A 21,027-nucleotide genomic window follows, 5' to 3' on the forward strand; every position below is an offset into this window, starting at 1 on the left:
CTGTCCGTATACTGATGGATCCAAAATTTCACAATTTTGGAAGCAGTTAAATCTGTATCTTCATCTTCCTTCTTAGAGATATTAATCGTGTCTGACTCCCAGAGTGTTCTTAAAAGTATTCAACTCCGAAAATGGAATAAAAGTACCAACCGTTATATTCTGGATGTGGTACTGGAATATATTCGCTGTAAACAGACAGAGCAGACTACCATTCTATCATTCTGCTCTCGATGCAGTCCCCACGCTGTCATCCCCTATGAGGAGGAAGTTGATGGTCTTAGCGAAACAAGCTGTATCTACAGGAACTGTTCTCGACGTGAAATTACCGTATACAGACTAGTTACGTGTAGTTCAGCCCCACGGAAACAGTAATGGCAAGAGATGTGGGATGTGTCCCAAAAGTGGATATTATGCGGCATTACAACCTCAAGTTACTACAAGGCCGTGGTCTACGAGGACGCATTTGGACCGATCTATGATTTTCACCTTCATTCGACTCCGGGCTTTAACCATGCCTCGTTTCCTGTACATCCATACAGAATCAACATTTATGATTCCCCTGCATGGCAATGCGATTCTGAGAAGCTGATGTAAACCGCATCTTGTTTCCGAGTTCCAAATTCGACAATGGACGATCGGAATTTCTGAGGGCATTGATGACTGTGAGTTATCTCTTCCCTCAATCCGCGTCTTCTCTTTTGGTTTCTAAAGACATCCGTCTGTATAAAGTGACTAACAATTCTCTACAGAGCACTGTGAAAGATCTGTAGGATTCATATTTTCATTTATCTCTATCACTTACTATTCATTTTAAGAAGTAGAGTGAACTGATAACGGAAATATGTGTAGTTTAATTATCATTCTGTTTGTTAAACATTTGTTGCGGAAAAAGTATTGAGGACGGCTAGAGTTTTCACTTTAGTTAATTTGCATTTATGTATTTTTCCTGTACAGTTATGTGTTCGGTGCGATCGCTCATTTGATGCAACAACTTCATAATTCTAAAATAATGATTTTTCATAAAGGTAGGAAACAAGGGTTGCCTTGCCTTCAGCTACCAAGTTTTAACTACTTTTAAAGGTCAACGAATTCGTATGAGAAGTGTGCTCCTGGGTGTCCTTGAAAAGTGATTGAAACAAGGTAGTTGAAGACAAGACGACCATTGTTTAGTACCTATATGAAAAATTATGATTTTCCAGTTATGACGTTGTTGCAGCAAATGGGAATTATGTTGTCGATGCTAAATAGTGTACAAACCCTGGAGGCCAAATAAAACATACAAACAGCCCTAACAATGGACAAAAAAAATTTTGCCCAATTGAGTGAACGTTACGTTACAGTACTAAACACTACAGCTATAAATTCTAGTAACTTTGCTCCAAAGCCATTAAATGTACAAAGAAATAATGGCGAACTTATTCGCGTGTTCGAGTTTAATTGATTTTTCATCTGGTTAGATGAATTACGTTAGTAGGCGAGTCATGTTATGAACTGCGATAAATTGTATTTCTAAATCGATAAATTAATGTAGCAACTTCATAGTAAAGTAATCATGCTTATTTCAATTTCGTCAACTATAGTTAGCTATAAAAACAGATGACCAGCCTAAATGCAACCTACACAACTCAGCCAGCAGAAACACTGCCTGCCGTCCGCCCCTCTTCTTTCTTTTTAACACTCGAGCAACGCGGCACTTTTTACGTCAACAGTGACATTATTTTAGGCACGGAATGAAAAGTAGCTGTCAAGTTTTAACCGGGTGCCCCTCGGGGACTGCTGACTATTAGCCGAACGCACGCACACACACACAGAAATACACACGAGTCAAATGACAGCGCGCTATCGGTAATCGAAATCGCTGGTGGCCCGGGTGCGTCGCGTCCCCTTCGCGATCTTGTCGCACCCATTGTAACACGAGTTTGCATCACAACGACACGGCTGCACCCCGCCACCTTGCTCCACCCCCGTTTTTTCTTTTATTTTTTTCGCCCCCTCTCCGTCCTGACCACCCCGCCTCGCAGGCCGAGCGGTTAGCTTACCACAAGATCGAGATAGAATCACCACCCGCGCCGTCCTCCCTATAACAATAAAGGGCCTTTTAAGGGTCAAATTTGCATGCGGAGGCACCCCGCGGTGGGGACCACAGTCCGCATGTGTAAGCGGTGGGACCTACTTTGATCCCCTGGGATTACGCTTCTCGTCCTACCCACCTACCTCCTACGTCGCTGGAAGCCTTGGCCTTCGGGGAGGCTAAGGATACCGCTTTACATAAGAGAAGCCGCGCAGACATTCAGTCCGCAGGACGTCTTTACTCGCTCCGCACATTTTCTCGCGTCGCTCTGCCCTTCAGGCGCTACCCGCGGCATTTTTCTTTATAGGGTTAATAAATACGTATTCCTATGCCGGCTCTATACCGTCGTAAAAGTAAATATGGTGTCATTAAGCGCCGGTGTGTCGTCCGGACCCGGCACACCGGAGTATTCGCCGGGCGGTCCGGCGGCCGTATTCCCCTTTTACTGCACTTCATATGTATGCCCGGCGGCAGTTTCTGCGGAGCCTTACGGAATCTCGTGCAGGAGGTGGGGCAGACTTGGACGTAGGAGCCGTCGACGTTGAGCATCTTCTCTCCCGTAAACTTTACAAATTTCGCTCGAATTTCTTCTGTGCAGAAATAGTGCGGTCTGCATATCTGACGATGAAATTATGCGGAACTAACCTCAAAGTTTGTGAAAACAATTAGTTCGTTAGGGAGAAAACGGAGAGTATTTTTCTAAATTTCGTTCTGAAATAAATGGAGCACTCCATTGAAACACGCATGTGGCGATTTTATACTCATGCCACCTTCCGGTGGGCGCGCCAGGGAAACTCGCACGAGCGGGCGCGTGCTGCACTAACTACTGCCTCAAGAAAATCAGCATTTCCGCTCATATAGCAGCCCTGGTTTCGATGTAAAGTAGGTAAAATAATGAGAAACAAATCACGATATCGAAATGAATTATATATTTTGTTCTTGAGCATGTTATAGCCTTTCAATATAATGTACAGCACTGGCCATTAAAATTGCTACACCAAGAAGAAATGCAGATGATAAACGGGTATTCATTGGACAAATATATTATACTAGAACTGACGTGTAATTACATTTTCACGCAATTTGGGTACACAGGTCCTGAGAAATCAGTACCCAGAACAACCACCTCTGGCCGTAATAATGCAGATGATACACCTTGGCATTGAGTCAAACAGAGCTTGAATGGCGTGTACCGGTACAGCTGCCCATGCAGCTTCAACACAATACCACAGTTCATCAAGATTAGTGACTGGCGTATTGTGTCAGTTGCTCGGCAACCACTGACCAGACGTTTTCAATTGGTGAGAGATCTGGAGAGTGTGCTGGTCAGGGCAGCAGTCGAACATTTTCTGCATCAAGAAAGGCCCGTACAGGACCTGCAACATGCGGTCGTGCGTTATCCTGCTGAAATGTAGGGTTTCGCAGGGATCGAATGAAGGGTAGAGCCACGGGTCGTAACACATCTGAAATTTAAAGTCCACTGTTCAAAGTGCCGTCAATGCGAACAAGAGGTGACCGAGACGTCTAACCAATGGCACCCCATACCATCACGTCGTGTGATACGCCAGTATGGCGATGACGAATACACGCTTCCAATGTGCGTTCACCGCGATGTCGCCAAACACGAATGCGACCATCATGATGCTGTAAACAGAACCTGGCTTCATCCTAAAAGATGACGTTTTGCCATTCGTGCACCCAGGTTCGTCGCTGAGTACACCATCGCAGGCGCTCCTGTCTGTGATGCAACGTCTAGGGTAACCGCAGCGATGGTCTCCGAGCTGATAGTCCATGCTGCTGCAAAAGTTGTCGAACTTTTCGTGCAGATGGTTATTGTCTTGCTAACCTCCCCATCTGTTGACTCAGGGATCGAGACGTGGCTGCACGATCCGTTACTGCCATGCGGATAAGATGCCTGTCATCTTGGCTGCTAGTGATACAAGGCCGTTGGGACCCAGTACGGCGTTCCGTATTACCCTCCTGAACGCACCGATTCCATATTCTGCTAACAGTAATTGGATCTCGACCAACGCGAGCAGCAATCGCGATAGGCTACAATCCGACCTTTATCAAAGTCGGAAACGTGATTGTACGCATTTCTCCTCCTTGCACGAGGCATCACAACAACGTTTCACCAGGCAATGCCGGGCAACTGCTGTTTGTGTATGAGAAATCGGTTGGAAACTTTACTCATGTCAGCAGCTTGTTGGTGTCGCCACCGGCGCCAGCCTTGTGTGAATGATCTGAAAAGCTAATCATTTGCATATCACAGCACCTTCTTCCTGTCGGTTAAATTTCGCGTCTGTAGCACGTCATTTTAGTGGTGTAGCAATTTTAATGGCCAGTAGTGTATTTTTTTAATGTAAACTAGAAATCGTTCTTCAATAAAATATAAAATATCAGACGCAAGTAACTAAAGCGAAAATATATTTCGTTATCGGTGGTAACATAATCTTTTGAAAGAAAGAATGTACACCTTTTGAATACGGCCAATATCACAAGATTACATATCAAACCTATAACAAAATATAACCAGAAATTGACAGGCAAAATAGCAGGTAGCAGCTTACGCTGAGACCATTACCAGAATAAGCAACACTGAGCAAGAGTACAGTAACTGAACAGACCACTATCGGTCTGAAGATAATTTGTAGTTTCGTAAGGTTCTCTCTTGCAAATCGAGATAAATAGAAAACACTACACCACAGAATTTTCAAACCTATCGCAATCTTTACACGTTGCAACATGTCGTGAGTGTTTCTTACAAACAAATTGTTTACAATCATTACATGTGATAATTGTAAGACTGCAATTTTTCCACCACGTAGATGACAAGGTCCATTTATTTTTGCAGCGTCTGGGGCTGAAACTGGTTGGGGTGGCTCGCACTGTTCTACAATAAACAGTCGGATATCTTTTGGAAGTGTGCACATCTGAGCCCTTAGTTTCAAATGAGCCTCTAAAAGTTCGAGCGCTTATTCACTGAGAAAGTCGCGAAGGCGTATTGTGGACTCGGGGTTATTTTGGAGAAAGAACACTTGTGAATTTACGCCAGCCAGGTCCAAAACACTGAAAAAATTCCTAGAGGCCATCTCCTTGTTTGCCGTGCAGTTAAGTAAGCAACGCACATTTTATACACTGTATCGACACCTCCCTTTGTGGAATTATAATTCGTGTTGATCAGTGCTTTAGCTGTCATTGCATCGGTAACTTTACGGTCATGCATAGTCGATAGGAGTACACATTTCCTTCGCTTGGTCTGGATGGAAACAAGTGTTTTATCGTACTGAAACCCGTAAAGGCATGAACGGTTTCTCGTGATTTTGAGACAAATTCAGAAGGAATTTCTCTTTTGGTGACTTTGAGGGTACCAGTGACAGTCAGTCCTATCTCAAGAAGGACATTAGTTCAAAATGGCTCTGAGCACTATGGTCATCAGTCCCCTAGAACTTAGAACTACTTAAACCTAACTAACCTAAGGACAGCACACAACACCCAGTCATCACGAGTCAGAGAAAATCCCTGACCCCGCCGGGAATCGAACCCGGGAACCCGGGCGTGGAAAGCTAGAACGCTACCGCACGACCACGAGCTGCGGACGGACATCAGTTAATGGTACACTAGTCTAGTAGCTGTCCATTGTTATATTCCTGTTGGAACGTTGAATATCTTGAGAAAGTCTTTAAACTAAATCGTAGGGTTTATTTGATACATTCCTAGGGCCTGGCCTCTGCTTTCCACAGTACACCTCGAAATTTGATGTGTAACATGTTTCACTGTCACATATTGCATAATATTTCAGTCCTATTTGGTCGGTTTGCTAGGCATATATTGCCCAAACCAGATATATCCCTAAATGCGAACAACATCTCGTCAGTTTTTGTGAATTCATCATGACTGTAATTATTCCTACGGTTGGCAAAAAACCTGTCATAAATATTGCGGACAGCTGCGAGCCTTAGTCTTTTCTCCCTCCACGCTTGTACACAGATAATCAAACCTTATTGATCGGAGCAATAACAGGAAGAGCTTGTAACGGCATGTCGCCCTTGTGATCATCATATCTGTTCCATCATCTTTCCATTTCTCTCTGCTGTTCGCACGATTCCCATGCTTTACTCCAGCTAGGGAAAAAAGACTCAAAATACCGATAATCTCATCCCGGATACTGTCCTTACTGTCCCGATCTATGGAGTATTTTATTTCGTCCCTTTTGTTCGCAATAAAAGCGTTCGTAGAGTCTACAATTGTATCAATAATGTCAAGGCCTATAAATTTGGGAAATGCATCAATGGGTTACGGAATGTCCCTGCAAATCCGCTTTGGGCCGGGAAAAATTTTGATATTATTTGTTGGTACTCTTGAAGCAGCTTTCACTGAGGTTTGCTGCACCAAACAGTTTCCTTGTCTTCTCCGAAGTAAAAAGGAAATCCTCACCAGTATTATCAATCTCTATTTCATCTGTTTCCTCTGCAGAAACCTCTGAACCGCTGTCACGCTCATTCACTTGCACGACCTCTTCTTCATCCTCAACATCTGAGCCGTCTATGTCTTCTTCACTCTTCTCTGTCCCTTCTTGAACCCGCCTCTTCTCGTCAGCATCCAACTGCTCAATAAGTCGCTTGATCTCCTCATCGGAAGTGTCACGTTTCGCCCTAGATACAACATAGACGGTGAAGACTAATAGACGTAGAAACGTAAATATAAATAAAAGGTGCAATTATCATAATATAGGTAGGTAGTAGATACACTGCAGATATGACTGAAACAGTATATGGATAGATGAAATTGCTAACGCATCATATTCATTGTTGACTGCGTGGAAATCGTTGATCTACATACATACTTCTACTGAATAATTCATGGTAAAAACGTTGTACAATAATATAAAACAATGAGAGCCAAAGCCCCTCGCAAAACAATAACCCCTCACCAAATTTCGAAAACAAATTTACGTACATAAGCGGGCACATGCAGCACAGAGAGCTTTCAAAAGTGGAGTACTCGCGTTCGACCTAGGCTGGTGACTGCTACAAGGAAGGAAAACGACATTTGGTGCATGGATTGCGTTGGTAGTATAGCCATTGCAGTTACTGTATGTACCTAGATGGTTCAGCCACCTTCACTACCTCTTATCACATACACATCAACGTGGTAGCACGGAGTGCTGCCATGCGCTCACCGGAGGGTTAAGAAAATGTCGTGAGGTTTCCAGTTTTGTAATTTTGTATGGCGTCTGTAGATATCATGTAGCATTCAGTGAATAAAGCGGTACTGCAGCACGCACACAGTCGGGAGTACGATTCCAGTTCAGTGGCTGAAGGAACCGGTGGACCATATGACGTTGGCAGTGGAAGGTGGTGTGAGGCGCTGTTGCTAGACATGAGAACGCGGTCGTTACGTCAATGGCGAGATACGTAGGGAAAGCACAGTTATTCTGGCGCGAAGCTTATATTGTTTAATAAATATCTGCTAATAAAAGTCGCGTTTTCCTTTACAGATATCAAGAGGAGCCTACAGGTCATAAACACTTCCCTACAACGGTATTATAACGCCAGAAATCGATCATCGTAATAAATAAATGAATAATGTTCACGCTAACGAAAATGTAAGAACACCTACGGAGAAATATCACGAGTGTAAGTACGAGGTACAGACTGCGCACTATAGACGTCAGTCGCCGAAAGAATGTCTTCCGATCTATTTGTGTCGTGACACAAGGGAATTGTTAGCTTTCAGTTATATCATTATTAATTGGTCGATATTATCAGTTTATTGTGTTTAGTAAATAAATACATCTTAATGGCATCCCATGTTTAACGTTATTCCGAATAATATAGCTTCCCGCTTCATCACTTAGAATCACAGGAAGTAGAGCTGCACTTTACAGAGAACTCGACGGGGATGATACTGCTTCTACGAGGAATATAACCTTCGAGAGCTTCTAGGAGCAAACAGGTAGAAAGAATCCTACACAATGACTCACTAAGATAGTTCAAGGACGGATAGACCTCAGTCTTGCAAAACTCGGATGGAAAAGAATGGCCAGTCGTACTGTATGCCTCTTATAACATTCACTGGGGACTCACTGGCTAAGCCAAGATACTTATGGCTATTTAGTACAAGTGTTAGGTTTCTGCAAAGAGGAAAGAGACACACTCTCTCTCTCTCTCTCTCTCTCTCTCTCTCTCTCTCATACACAGGCATTCACTCTCTCTTCTCCTAATTCATCTCTCTGTATCTCAGTCTCTGTCTCTGTCTCTCTCTCTCTCTCTCTCTCTCTCTCTCATACGCACACATTCACTCTTTCTTCTCCTAATTCAGCAGTAGCAGAAAAGACATGAGATAGCAGCCAACGGAAGGTTAGGGTAGCTTATTACCTTCTTGTTTCAAGAATTATAACCAGCAATATCAACTATGCAAAAGTAGCAATCATCAGAATGATTTCTTGGCTCCATCCATATCATAGGAACAGCAAATCTAAAGGTTTTTTTTCTCCTTTTTGGACCATTTTCTCAGATCTTCAACACACACGCGGCGCTCTAAGATTTATATTGATCACCAAGTTTCGATCCAAAATATGAGAGATAAACCTTTTTCACATAGTCTGCAATGTTTCTTTGGTGTTTTTTAATCACAAATTCACCACAAATACAACAAAAACTGTCAGCAGAGTTTTTACAACCACGATTAGACATTGTACTGAGCACGTGTACAGGAAAAGGGAAAGGGAGGTTAGGTTGATAGCACACAAAACACCATCTGTTAACACAAAAATAGAACAGACCTTTTTTTCGCCAGCAAATATTTTTCAGCAGTGCTACCAACGTCACCTACATTCATTACATCTCTTTTTAAATTATTTTAACTATATAAAAGCTGTTAAATTCTTTTAAAAATCGCTTAATTTAATAAATTTAACTGTAAAATGTGTAGAAATGGTGGGAGATACAGTTTTTTAAGTATCAAATTTGGATTTCCCACCCTAAAAACCATAAGAATAAGGTATTTTCAGCGAAGAAGTTTTTCCATCGTAGGTATGTGTTATGAAAGGACTATTATCCATATTATTATCTGCTGCTCTTACTAGAAAATGTATAGCTTTGTTCACTTTTATAAAACAATCTAAGATTCTGATCACTAATTTAACGTCACTGGGATAGCCCTGTATTTGGAGCTACTGGATTATGTGAAGTGCGCGCATCTCACTCAGGTACACTCGTAATGTTGGGGTTAGCATCAATCCTTGGAACGATTGTTAACTATCCTTGAAGTTCCATCTCAGGAAAGTTGATGGCGTCTGGAACTGTTTATGAACGACTGTGTTCAATTTATATGTGACGTTCGACTCACTGATCATATTCCACCGTCTTAAGCACAGCAATTCTGACTACGTGCAGACAAGCGCAGATATTTCCATACTCTCTGTCTCCTCTATCGCCTGACCAGAGTACACTGTCCCTCATATCTCACAATGGGCGTAACGCTCTCGTCTGAAGAGCGGAAGGGCAGAAGGACTCGTTCCCATCACAGCGAAATCACTTCAGTCTCACTCCATCACTCAGTCGCTTTCTCGAAGTCGTTTTCAGTAGCGAGGACCCAACTCTGCAATGGCCTTTCTCAATGTATCAAAGAGCTGAACAGCGTCTCCAGCTTCAAATCACTGTTAGTAACATATCTACTGAGGGAACGATAATGTCTGGCTATGTGCCTGTACTCAGTCGTCACCATATTAGATCCTTCTTTCCAGTAGGACAATCTCATTTCCCAGTGCTCTTAGCTGGTGCAGTCCACCTTGATTTCTCTCCTCGGAATTCGTTATTGTGACTGATTGCTGTCCTTTCTTCAGTTTGAATATTCAATTGTCCTGTTCACAGAGGCATACAATGGATTACAAATTAGTTATAAATACAGGGTGTCCCACTCAAACCTCCCTGATTTCAAGGACCCAGGAGAGAAAAACCACAGTAGATGCGACAATGAAAAATGCACCACATTGTAGAGCATATCAAAGAAGTTATATTCCGGCGTCAGAAGTGCCAAGTATCGTCGCCAGAGTGCAGCATGGTCGCATGAAGTGAAAATGGCGACTTCACAGCAGCACGCACAAGCTGTAGTGTGGTTTCCAGAAACAAAATCGCCGATTACTGTGCAATGAAATTATCGTCGTGTGTATGAATGTGATCCACCTGATGTGAAAATAATTAAGAAATGGTATAGGAAGTTTCTGGCAACAGGAAGTGTTCCGAAACATTCTGGCGATGCACGTTATGGAGTTTCAGAAGAGACAGTGGAGGACATCAGACAAACGTTTCTCAGAAGCCCACGTAACTCAATTCGTCATGCATCTAGGCAACTTGATGTAACTCGATCAACATTTCATCATGTAGTTCACCAGCGTCTTCGTATGTGTGCTTACAAAGTGCATATTCTGCAACATCTGACGCCGAATGACAAACCACGCCGACAGCGGATATGCTGCAGCATATTGATATGTATGCCAGCTTCCTGGAAAGATGTTTATTCTCGAATGAGGTAATCTTTCATCTACCAGGAAGGCTTAAAAGGCATAAGTTCGGATTTGGGTTTCGAAAAATCCTCACATTGTCATCGAACATGTTCGTGATAGCCCTAAACTAAGCGTCTGGTGTGTGCTAATGCACGATAGGATTGTTGGACCGTTCTTCTTTGCGGAACAAACAGTGATTGGGTCAGTGTATCTGGTTATGTTGAAGCAGTTTGTGTACACTCAGATACAAGACTTGCAACCCAACTTCATTTTTCAACAACATGGAGCTCCGCCGCATTGGTCAATGCTTGTTCGCAAGTTCCTGGATAGGAGATTTCCCAATTGTTGGATCGGACGCGGAGGACTCATAGCTTGGCCACCACGTTCACCCGACATTACGCCGCTTGATTTCTTCATGTGGGGATTCGTGAAGGACCACGTGTATGTGACCAAAGTGGACAATATTTCTACGTTGCGACATTGTATCACTAATGCGATCGCAACAATAACAGAAGAAATGTTACAAAGAACTTTGCAAGAAATTGAATATAGACTCTATATTCTTCGTGCTACAAATGGTTCACATGTAGAGGTGTACTGATGATAAACTAATAAATTCTTTGAGATGCTCTATAATGTGGTGCATTTTTCACTGTCGTATCTACTGTGGTTTTTTTCCTGGGTCTTTGAAATCAGAGAGTTTTGAGTGGGACTCCCTGTATAATGTATTTGGAAACAATGTAATGTAACTGGGGACTGTAGGCCTATTATGTCATTTATGCGACCTGAGGCCGAAGTACTCAGTAAAATTACCCGATCTTTTTCTTTGAGGATATTGTTCCTCAATTTTCTCCGTTTCGTATGTCCAATGAGGCTTTTTTGTTCCGGTTTGTTAAACACAATATCTTTCACACATATGAGAAACAAGAGTGGACACCGGAATGAACATCTGAGAACCTCATTATATGTAGGACTATACACATATTGTCCCGCGCTAAGACCATTGTTGAACAAAGAGTGGTCCATTGCCACAAGAGAGCAACACAATGCTGGCTCCCTGCAGACGCTGTGCAGCTAACAGACACGACAGACAGCTGCAAAACAGTTTATCAATGAAACACTGGTGCGAAGGGAAACGTACTCCAAAACTGAAGTACGGGACACAGTACGATACTTGTTGTAAAAACGCAGAAATTGCACAGAGATTCAGGTGAAATTTTTGCGGTGCATCGACCAAATGCAGTGTCGCATCCAGCCATAGTGAAATGGCTCCAAATAATTTTATCAAGGCGGCCCAGATTTGGGCGATACTGACTGAGAAGTCCACATATTGCACCACATGCGATCTCTACTTTTCGGGAAGCTGAAAGAACATCTCGGGGAAGAGATTTTCTCACGATAAGGACTTTCATGCAGCTGTTCTCGAATGGTTTCATGACCAATGAGTGTATTATTTATCGTCGACGAACTGAAACATATGTAGAACGTATCGGGTGGATGCAATTAAAGTGCAGGATTCACGGAGGTCCAGTAAGGGCTGTAGTTATTGCATGGCAGCGAAATTTAATTGATGTGCTAATCCGTTAATGCGGAACTGATTTACGCTGGAAAAGAATAGTCCCAATTCTGGCCACCAGGTGCAAACCAGGCGCTGTGAATGCAAGAATCACGTAGAAACAAATTTCCATTTGTAATGGATTAGGAACCGTATGTGGGCAGAAAAGGTTAAAGAAGCGAAAAAAGCATAACGTTGATATTTTTATTAATCGCCGCGTACGCAATTTGTTCAGTATGATCACCGGAGGGGTCGACGAAATGCTGCTGCATCTGTAAGTCGACGTGATCCAAGAGTTGCTCGCGGGAGTTCCCGTCGAACGTGAGCAACTTCAGATCAGATGGAGACCGTACGTCTCCTAGTAGACGCGTTGTTTTAGATATCCCCAGAGCCAAATTTCGCATGAATTCAGAGCAGATGATCTGGCTGGTCGTGGATCTGGAAAACCTCTGGAGAAAACACCTTCGTGGAAGGTTTCTTTAAGAAAATCTTCCACTGGGCTAGCGACGTGAGGCGTTGCTCCATCTCTGATGAAAACAGTGGTTGCGTTCTTCAAAAGCAGAAACCACATGCTGTACAAAGAGGTCTCGATAACGTGCAGACGTCACTGTACAAAGAAGGACGGACCGAAAATAAAGGCGCTTGTGAATCCACGCAACACAGTCAGACGGCTCGTGCAGTGACTCTTGTGCACCATGTGTGATTTAATAGTACCCCAAATTCGGAAGTTCCGTGTATTCACTGCATCCTGTAGTGTACATCGTGCCTTGTCACTACACAGAATATTGCCAGGCCAGATACCATCAACTTGAGTCCGTGCCAGAAAGCGAACAGCAAATTACCGATCATGAGGGTTTAGTTGATTCACTGTCTGGATCTTGTGTGGGCATCAGCTTAAAATAGACCACAATATTTTCCGTGAGGTTGACCATGGGACAAACAATGCTCGTGACAGTGCACGAAAACTAACACAACCAGGTGCACTTGCTGGGTGGTCAATTACAGCAATGGCAACCTCGTCGATAAATTCCACCGGGATAGGACGTTTTCGTCTTCCAGGTGACACACCAAGCTCACTCGAGTTTTCGAATTTTATTATCATCTTCTGAAAACCATTCGATGACATTTGGCTTTCTTGAGATCTTTCCTTTGGCGATACTTTCTCAGTGCAGCATTACAATTGCTGCCGTTCGCTTGTAACGGTTTGATATACAGCGGACGGTCTCCCTTCTCGATATTCATACAGTTCGCTTACGTTACAATTTGTCAAATGAGAGCGTGGTTGTCGTACTGTCATAGAAGCAGTGTACAGCGCCAGATTTGCACCTGGTGGCCAAAACTGGATCTAACTTTTTCCAAAAAAAATCGGTTCCGCATCAATGCATTAGCACCCCTACCAATTTTCGCTGGCAGATGATAACTACAGTCCACACCGAACCGTTGCGAGTAGCTGCAGTTTAATTATAACCACGCAGGATTTACAGAGACTTGCTGACTGTTGAACCTGTGTAACTTTGGAATGTAGTGCTGCATTCAGCAAAAGTTACTTGACCTGCTGTAATAGTGTGTTACTAACTTCTTGAAGTCCTCTCGTAAAAACCTGTCGTGCATCTCTTAGTTAAATTACTAGGCTCATAATTAACAGTTACTTTTTTAGACACCAGTCACTCAATAAGCCGAATTCCCATAAATCGTGGATATTTTGATTGATTGACTGAGGGGATTATGGTTGTGGATACTTTGACTCACAGTCAAATATTTTGGACACGTCTAAATAAATACGAGTGTCACTCCAAAAGAAATACACACTATGTTTGTAAAAACACAGATTTCATTCTGCATGTGTCAAAGTTTTACAGTGTGTAGATCCATCCTTCCCGCTTGTTTTCAAACTTAGTTCAACCTGTTCCCGTGAGTGGCGCCGTCACAGCACGTCTTCAAGATGGCTGCTACACTTGACGTTCGTCAGAAGCAACGTGCTGTCATAGAATTCCTGTGCTGTGAAAACGAGACAGTGGGAAACATCCGTAAGAGGTCGAAAAAGGTGTATGGAGATGCTGCCTGCTGTCGATCGCAGTACAGTTAGTCGGTGGGCAAGCAGGTTACGTGATCAAAGTGGGCACGGCAATATTGAGGATTGTCCTCGCAGCGGCAGGCCTCGTACTGCACACACTCCAGACATTGTGCAGAAAGTTAACAAATTGGTGACTGCTGACAGATGCATCACAGTGAACGAATTGTCACGCTACGTTGGGGTAAGGGAAGGAAGTGTTTGCAGAATACTGGAAGTGTTGGCGTTAAAAAAGGTTTGTGGCAGGTGAGTTCCCAGGATGTTAACAGTGGCGCACAAAGAAACAAGGAAGACGGTATGCAGTGAACTTTTGGGACAGTACGAGAATAGTGGAGATGAATTTCTTGGAAGAATTGTGACAGGTGATGAAACATGGCTCCATCATTTTTCACTAGAGACGAAGAGGCAATCAATGGAGTGGGATCTTGCAAATTCAGCCAAGAAAAAAAATTCAAAACCACACATTGTGCTGGAAACGTTATGGCTACGGTGTTTTTCGATTCCGAAGGACTCTTGCTTGGGACATCATGCCAAGTGCAACCACCATAAATTATGATGCATAAGTGACGACACTGAAGGAACGTCAAGCTCGACTGAGTCGTGTTCAACAACATCGCCAAAAGCAGGAAGTTTTGCTGTTGCACGACAATGCACGGCCACATGTCAGTCAAAAAACCATGGAAGCGATCACAATATTCGGATGCACAACACTGAAACACCCGCCTTACCGTCGTGACCTGGCTCCATGTGACTATCGCATCTCTTTGGGAAACTGAAAGACTCTCTTCGTAGAACAAGGTTTGAAGATTACGACTCCCTTGTGCATGCTGCCAGACAGTGGCTCCAACAGGTTGGTCCAGAATTTTATCGTGCTGGTATCTACATCTACATTTATACTCCGCAAGCCACCCAACGGTGTGTGACGGAGGGCACTTTACGTGCCTCTTTCATTACCTCCCTTTTCTGTTCCAGTCGCGTATGGTTCGCGGTAAGAACGACTGTCTGAAAGCCTCCGTGCGCGCTCGAATCTCTCTAATTTTACATTCGTGATCTCCTCGGGAGGTATAAGTAGGGGGAAGCCATATAAACGATACCTCATGCAGAAACGCAACCTCTCGAAACCTGGCGAGCAAGCTACACCGCGATGCAGAGCGTCTCTCTTGCAGAGTCTGCCACTTGAGTTTGCTATACATCTCCATAACGCTATCAAGGTTACCAAATAACCCTGTGACGAAACGCGCCGCTCTTCTTTGGATCTCCTCTATCTCCTCCGTCAACCCGATCTGGTACGGATCCCACACTGATGAGCAATACTCAAGTATAGGTCGAACGAGTGTTTTGTAAGCCACCTCCTTTGTTGATGGACTACATTTTCTAAGGACTCTCCCAATGAATCTCAACCTGGTACCCGCCTTACCAACAATTAATTTTATATGATCATTCCACTTCAAATCATTCCGCACGCATACTCCCAGATATTTTACAGAAGTAACTTCTACCAGTGTTTGTTCCGCTATCATATAATCATACAATAAAGGATCCTTCTTTCTATGTATTCGCAATACATTACATTTGTCTATATTAAGGGTCAGTTGCCACTCCCTGCACCAAGTGTATATCCGCTGCAGATCTTCCTGCATTTCGCTACAATTTTCTAATGCTGCAACTTCTCTGTATACTACAGCATCATTCGCGAAAAGCCACATGAAACATCCGACACTATCTACTAGGTCATTTATATATATTGTGAAAAGCAATGGTCCCATAACACTCCCCTGTGGCACGCCAGAGGTTACTTTAACGTCTGTAGACGTCTCTCCATTGATAACAACATGCTGTGTTCTGTTTGCTAAAAACTCTTCAATCCAGCCACACAGCTGGTCTGATATTCCGTAGGCTCTTACTTTGTTTATCAGGCGACAGTGCGGAGCTGTATCGAACGCCTTCCGGAAGTCAAGGAAAATAGCATCTACCTGGGAGCCTGTATCTAATATTTTCTGGGTCTCATGAACGAATAAAGCGAGTTGTGTCTGACACGATCGCTGTTTCCGGAATCCATGTTGATTCCTACAGAGTAGATTCTGGGTTTCCAAAAACGACATGATACTCGAGCAAAAAACATGTTCTAAAATTCTACAACAGATCGACGTCAGAGATATAGGTCTATAGTCTTGCGCATCTGATCGACGACCCTTTTTGAAGACTGGGACTACCTGTGCTCTTTTCCAATCATTTGGAACCTTCCGTTTCTCTAGAGACTTGCGGTACACGGCTGTTAGAAGGGGGCAAGTTATTTCGCGTACTCTGTGTAGAATTGAACTGGTATCCAATCAGGTCCAGTGGACCTTCCTCTGTTGAGTGATTCCAGTTGCTTTTCTATTCCTTGGACACTTATTTCGATGTCAGCCATTTTTTCGTTTGTGCGAGGATTTAGAGAAGGAACTGCAGTGCGGTCTTCCTCTGTGAAACAGCTTTGGAAAAAGGTGTTTAGTATTTCAGCTTTACGCATGTCATCCTCTGTTTCAATGTATACGGGCGCTTGTTCCAAGATGTCGTAAGGCAGTTGAGAGGGATGGAAATTATGTGGAGAAATGAAAATATTGTTCGTAAACGATGTATGTACACACTGTAAAACTTTGAAACATGTGGAATAAAAGATGGATTTAAAAAAAAATAGTGTGCATTTTTTTTTGGAGTGACCCTCGTACTAACATTTTTATTTTAGTAGCAAATACGCGAGGTGCCGGGGCTAGCAGTGTATTTAACAATAAATTCTTCTCGAATCTTCATATGAAAATGATGCTCTAAGCCCTCCCTTTTCTAACTCTGACTTTTGCTGTTGCATATGGATTAAAAAGAAACGTGAACTGACTGTAATCGACCCTGCAAGTGGAGTGGAAATGAGTTTGGCACCTGCAATAATTTAATTGGATAGAAATTAAGGAAAGTTTCATTAACGTAGTGAGAAATGAAAGGGTTGCTCTACCGATTAACAGAATGAAAGTTCTGTCCAAAATAACAATTTGATTTATTATGACTAAACTCAAAATAATAAACAAAACACACGAAACATTTACAATATATCAAATTGGATACTCAAATAAATGCTGTGAAGGTGAAGTTGTCCAAAAAACTAGATTGTGACATTTATGACCAAGTGGTATGTGGAGCCAATTCCTTGCAACTCAGATCTTAAGGGAAACACCCAGCCAACCCAACATTAATTGCTGCTACAGTAGTGATAACTCAGACAACGAACACCCAAGACAAAACAAAGTTAGAAAAAGACGAACAGGTGCGCTCTGCTGAGCTCTGATTGTCACAGAGCAAAATTCCCTGATTTGCGGTGCTGCGGACGTACATTACCAAGCTGTCTTCTTAACGGCAAGGGCACGATCTGCCATACCGGAGGCGATGGCTGGTTGCTTCGACGTCCCGTCGTGGTGATGATAATGTCGTGAGTATAGCCCGAAACAAATTCACCTGGTCTGGTTGTTCCAGACTAAAGACTTCCTAGCAACACAAATACGCCTCTGAGGGAGACGAAGAAGGCTCGCTGCACAATCACTGACGGTACAGTGAGTGACTGTAACAAGAGAAGTCACACAGTAACTCCGGTACAGTCAACTTTAGCCGAAACTGCTCAAGAAGGATAACATAGGCCGCTTGTACGAAGAACGCTCAATTGCCAACTGTACTCGGAAACTTACATTGAAGTCGAAACTTCACCAGCTTCGTCAAACAGTTACAATTAAATCAAAATATATTACAAAGCCAACGGAAAGCAGGCTGTCCAGAGCAGCGAGAGCTCAGTCTTGTAACCTACTCCGACCGAAAGGCGAGAGCCCCAGTACCAGTACCAGCCGAACACAGAACATTCCCGCCCCCACGACAGTGGTCGTGGTTAAACGTTCCAATCAGCAACTCGAAAATCGGCGCAAAATTCCCGTCTATTGCTGACGCAGTACTATTCCACCAATGGAGATACTTGGCGCCAATTTCTGAGCCGATTTTGCTACGTCACGGAGCTATTCCCTGGGCAAGCCAATCAAAGATACGATTTTTGCAGAAAACGCGGGAATTTGCCCGCCAAGACCGCCTGGGAACACAAGTCATTCCCACGCCTCGCTGGTAGCGCGCCAGAAAGTGTTTTCACTAAATCGATAAAACTGAAGTGATACCAGGTGTTCCCCAGGGAAGTGTCCTGGGACCTCTGCTGTTCCTGATCTGTATAAATGACCTGGGTGACAATCTGAGCGGTTCTCTTAGGTTGTTCGCAGATGATGCTGTAATTTACCGTCTAGTAAGGTCACCCGAAGACCAGTATCAGTTGCAAAGCGATTTAGAAAGGATTGCTGTGGCAGTTGACGCTAAATAACTAAAAGTGTGAGGTGATCCACATGGGTTCGAAAAGAAATCCATTGGAATTCGATTACTCGATAAATAGTACAATTCTCAAGGCTGTCAGTTCAACTAAGTACCTGGGTGTAAAAATTACAACCAACTTCAGTTGGAAAGACCACATAGATAATATTGCGGGGAAGGCGAGCCAAAGGTTGCGTTTCATTGGCAGGACACTTAGAAGATGCAACAAGTCCACTAAAGAGACAGCTTACACTACACTCGTTCGTCCTCTGTTAGAATATTGCTGCGCGGTGTGGGATCCTTACCAGGTGGGATTGACGGAGGACATCGAAAGGGTGCAAAAAAGGGCAGCTCGTTTTGTATTATCACGTAATAGAGGAGAGAGTGTGGCAGATATGATACGTGAGTTGGGATGGAAGTCATTAAAGCAAACACGTTTTTCGTCACGGAGAGATCTATTTACGAAATTTCAGTCACCAACTGAATGCGAAAATATTTTGTTGAGCCCAACCTACATAGGTAGGAATGAATATCAAAATAAAATAAGAAAAATCAGAGCTCGAACAGAAAGGTTCAGGTGTTCGTTTTTCCCACGCGCTGTTCGGGAGTGGAATGGTAGAGAGATAGTATGATTGTGATTCGATGAACTCTCCGCCAAGCACTTAAATGTGAATTGCAGTGTAATCATGTAGATGTAGATGTAGAATTTTCTGCGAAGTAACGGAATCTCTAGCCCAGCTGCTCCGTAAAGGCCCCTGTGGGCGTGTTGCCCCCATTCTTATGACAACGTCGGCGTCTGGAAAGCATCCACTCAATTCCCTCATACCCGTCGGCTTAACCCTTTCAAGATCACCGGACCACCCGGGTGACGAGAGACGCTGCGTGAGAAGTCCGCGTGTGAAGGAACAGCGACTTTTCACCGCATGCAATTAGAGAGGAAAATCGAATTACTCAGAGTAAGATAGAAATATGAGAGGGGACTCATGCCACCTCTCAGACACGTCATTTATAAAAACGCTGACAGAATTTTCCTTTCCGTTGTTTGCATCGCAGAAGTGTTCCCTGTAAGAAAGGTTGTTTCCCATTGTCCGCTAACGCCGATTGCTGGTATCAGACGCGGTTTCGAGGGTGCAGGAAGGCGAGGCGAGGGAGAGGCGGGCCAGCAGCGAGCGGCGGGCTCGGTAAGCCGCGAGATATCCTGCGGTCAGGATCGTCTCGGAAAAGGGGACGGCAGAGGGCTGGCAGGCAGCTGATAAATTTTTCTTTTATAGACAGCTTTTGTCGAATTATGTGGCTATTTCGGCACCGGCATGAGTGATGCACCGCCGAGCAGGCAGGGTATACGGTACACAACGGCGGCGGGGCTCCGGGGGCGGCGGATAAATCTTACGATCCGCTCTCTCTTTTTGTGACAAAAGCCGCCAGGAGTAACGGCCAGACGGGAAAGATAGCGGCGCGGTGGCGGGGGGCTGGCGGCGGGCCTACGAAGAAAGATCTGAACGCTCCCCCGATATGCATAAATCTACGGTAGCTCCGTCGGAAAATCGCTGATAAAATTCTGAATATCTCATGCGGTCTAGGCGGCCGTAGAGGGAGGCCGCAGGAAATATAGGTCCAGGGGGACCACTAGAGAGCCGAGACCCTGCCCCTCCGAATACGGAATGAGTCTGAGTAAAAATAGTGGACGCCGCTAGGGGCGAGGGGGAGGGGAAGGGTGAAGTGGGGGGGGGGGGGGCGGAGGACGTCGGAAAAAGAGCGAAACTGAAAAAAAGGGGAGGAAGTGTCCGTGCGACCACGGGAAGACGTGTGTGCGGTTCTTCGCTCGCCGCCAGGGGAGCGGATCGCGTTTCTTGGGGTGGGTCAGATGCTCCACACCCCCACTGCTCGCCAGCGCCGCCGGCTCCTCCCGCCCGTGATCCACTGCCCTCCCAGCCACACCTTTCTCGCATAATAAACCAACTTTGCATCTGGTAGCTCGTTGGCAAGCCTCTGCCGACCTCACCTGAGATCCGTTACTTTCTTTTCTTTCCGTGTCCAGAAGAGATGCTTCGCTCTTTTCCTCTTCAGAACTCCGCAGCTTGTAATTCCTCTACGGTTGCGTTTAAAACACCGAACTCAGTATTCGTCAAATAACTTGCCATACTAGTAGGTCATTTGGCGTCTGGACTGCTCCGCAGTGGCCTCACAGCCTGTAACACTACAATTCCGTATTTTTCAGCTGCTTGATCTCACGAACGTAAAACCATGTTTCCCAAAAAGGGAAGTAGAAGTAATTCGCTGAATTACAGGCCTATATCGCCAAAGAAGACGAAGTAAATGTTTCTGAATTCCACTCAAGAACAACTTTGGATTGTTTGGGGGAAGAGACCAAACTGCGAGGTCATCGGTCTCATCGGATTAGGGAGGACGGAAAGAAAGTCGGCCGTGCCCTTTCAAAGAAACCTTCCCGGCATTTG

The 21,027-nt window shown here is 44.2% G+C and overlaps 1 protein-coding gene across 1 annotated transcript in view; it reads right to left on the minus strand.

The window, feature by feature from the left end:
* The window catches only part of LOC124622731 (MICAL C-terminal-like protein), a 105,521-nt gene that overhangs the window by 73,853 nt on the left and 10,641 nt on the right, over positions 1–21,027 (minus strand). The window contains exon 2 of the mRNA XM_047148522.1: positions 6,509–6,751. Coding sequence (XP_047004478.1) covers positions 6,509–6,751 — 243 coding nt within the window. The remainder of the gene's footprint in view (positions 1–6,508; positions 6,752–21,027) is intronic.

The sequence above is a fragment of the Schistocerca americana genome, chromosome 7 (genome assembly GCF_021461395.2).
Source record: "Schistocerca americana isolate TAMUIC-IGC-003095 chromosome 7, iqSchAmer2.1, whole genome shotgun sequence".
In the NCBI taxonomy this organism is placed as follows: Eukaryota; Metazoa; Arthropoda; class Insecta; order Orthoptera; family Acrididae; genus Schistocerca; species Schistocerca americana.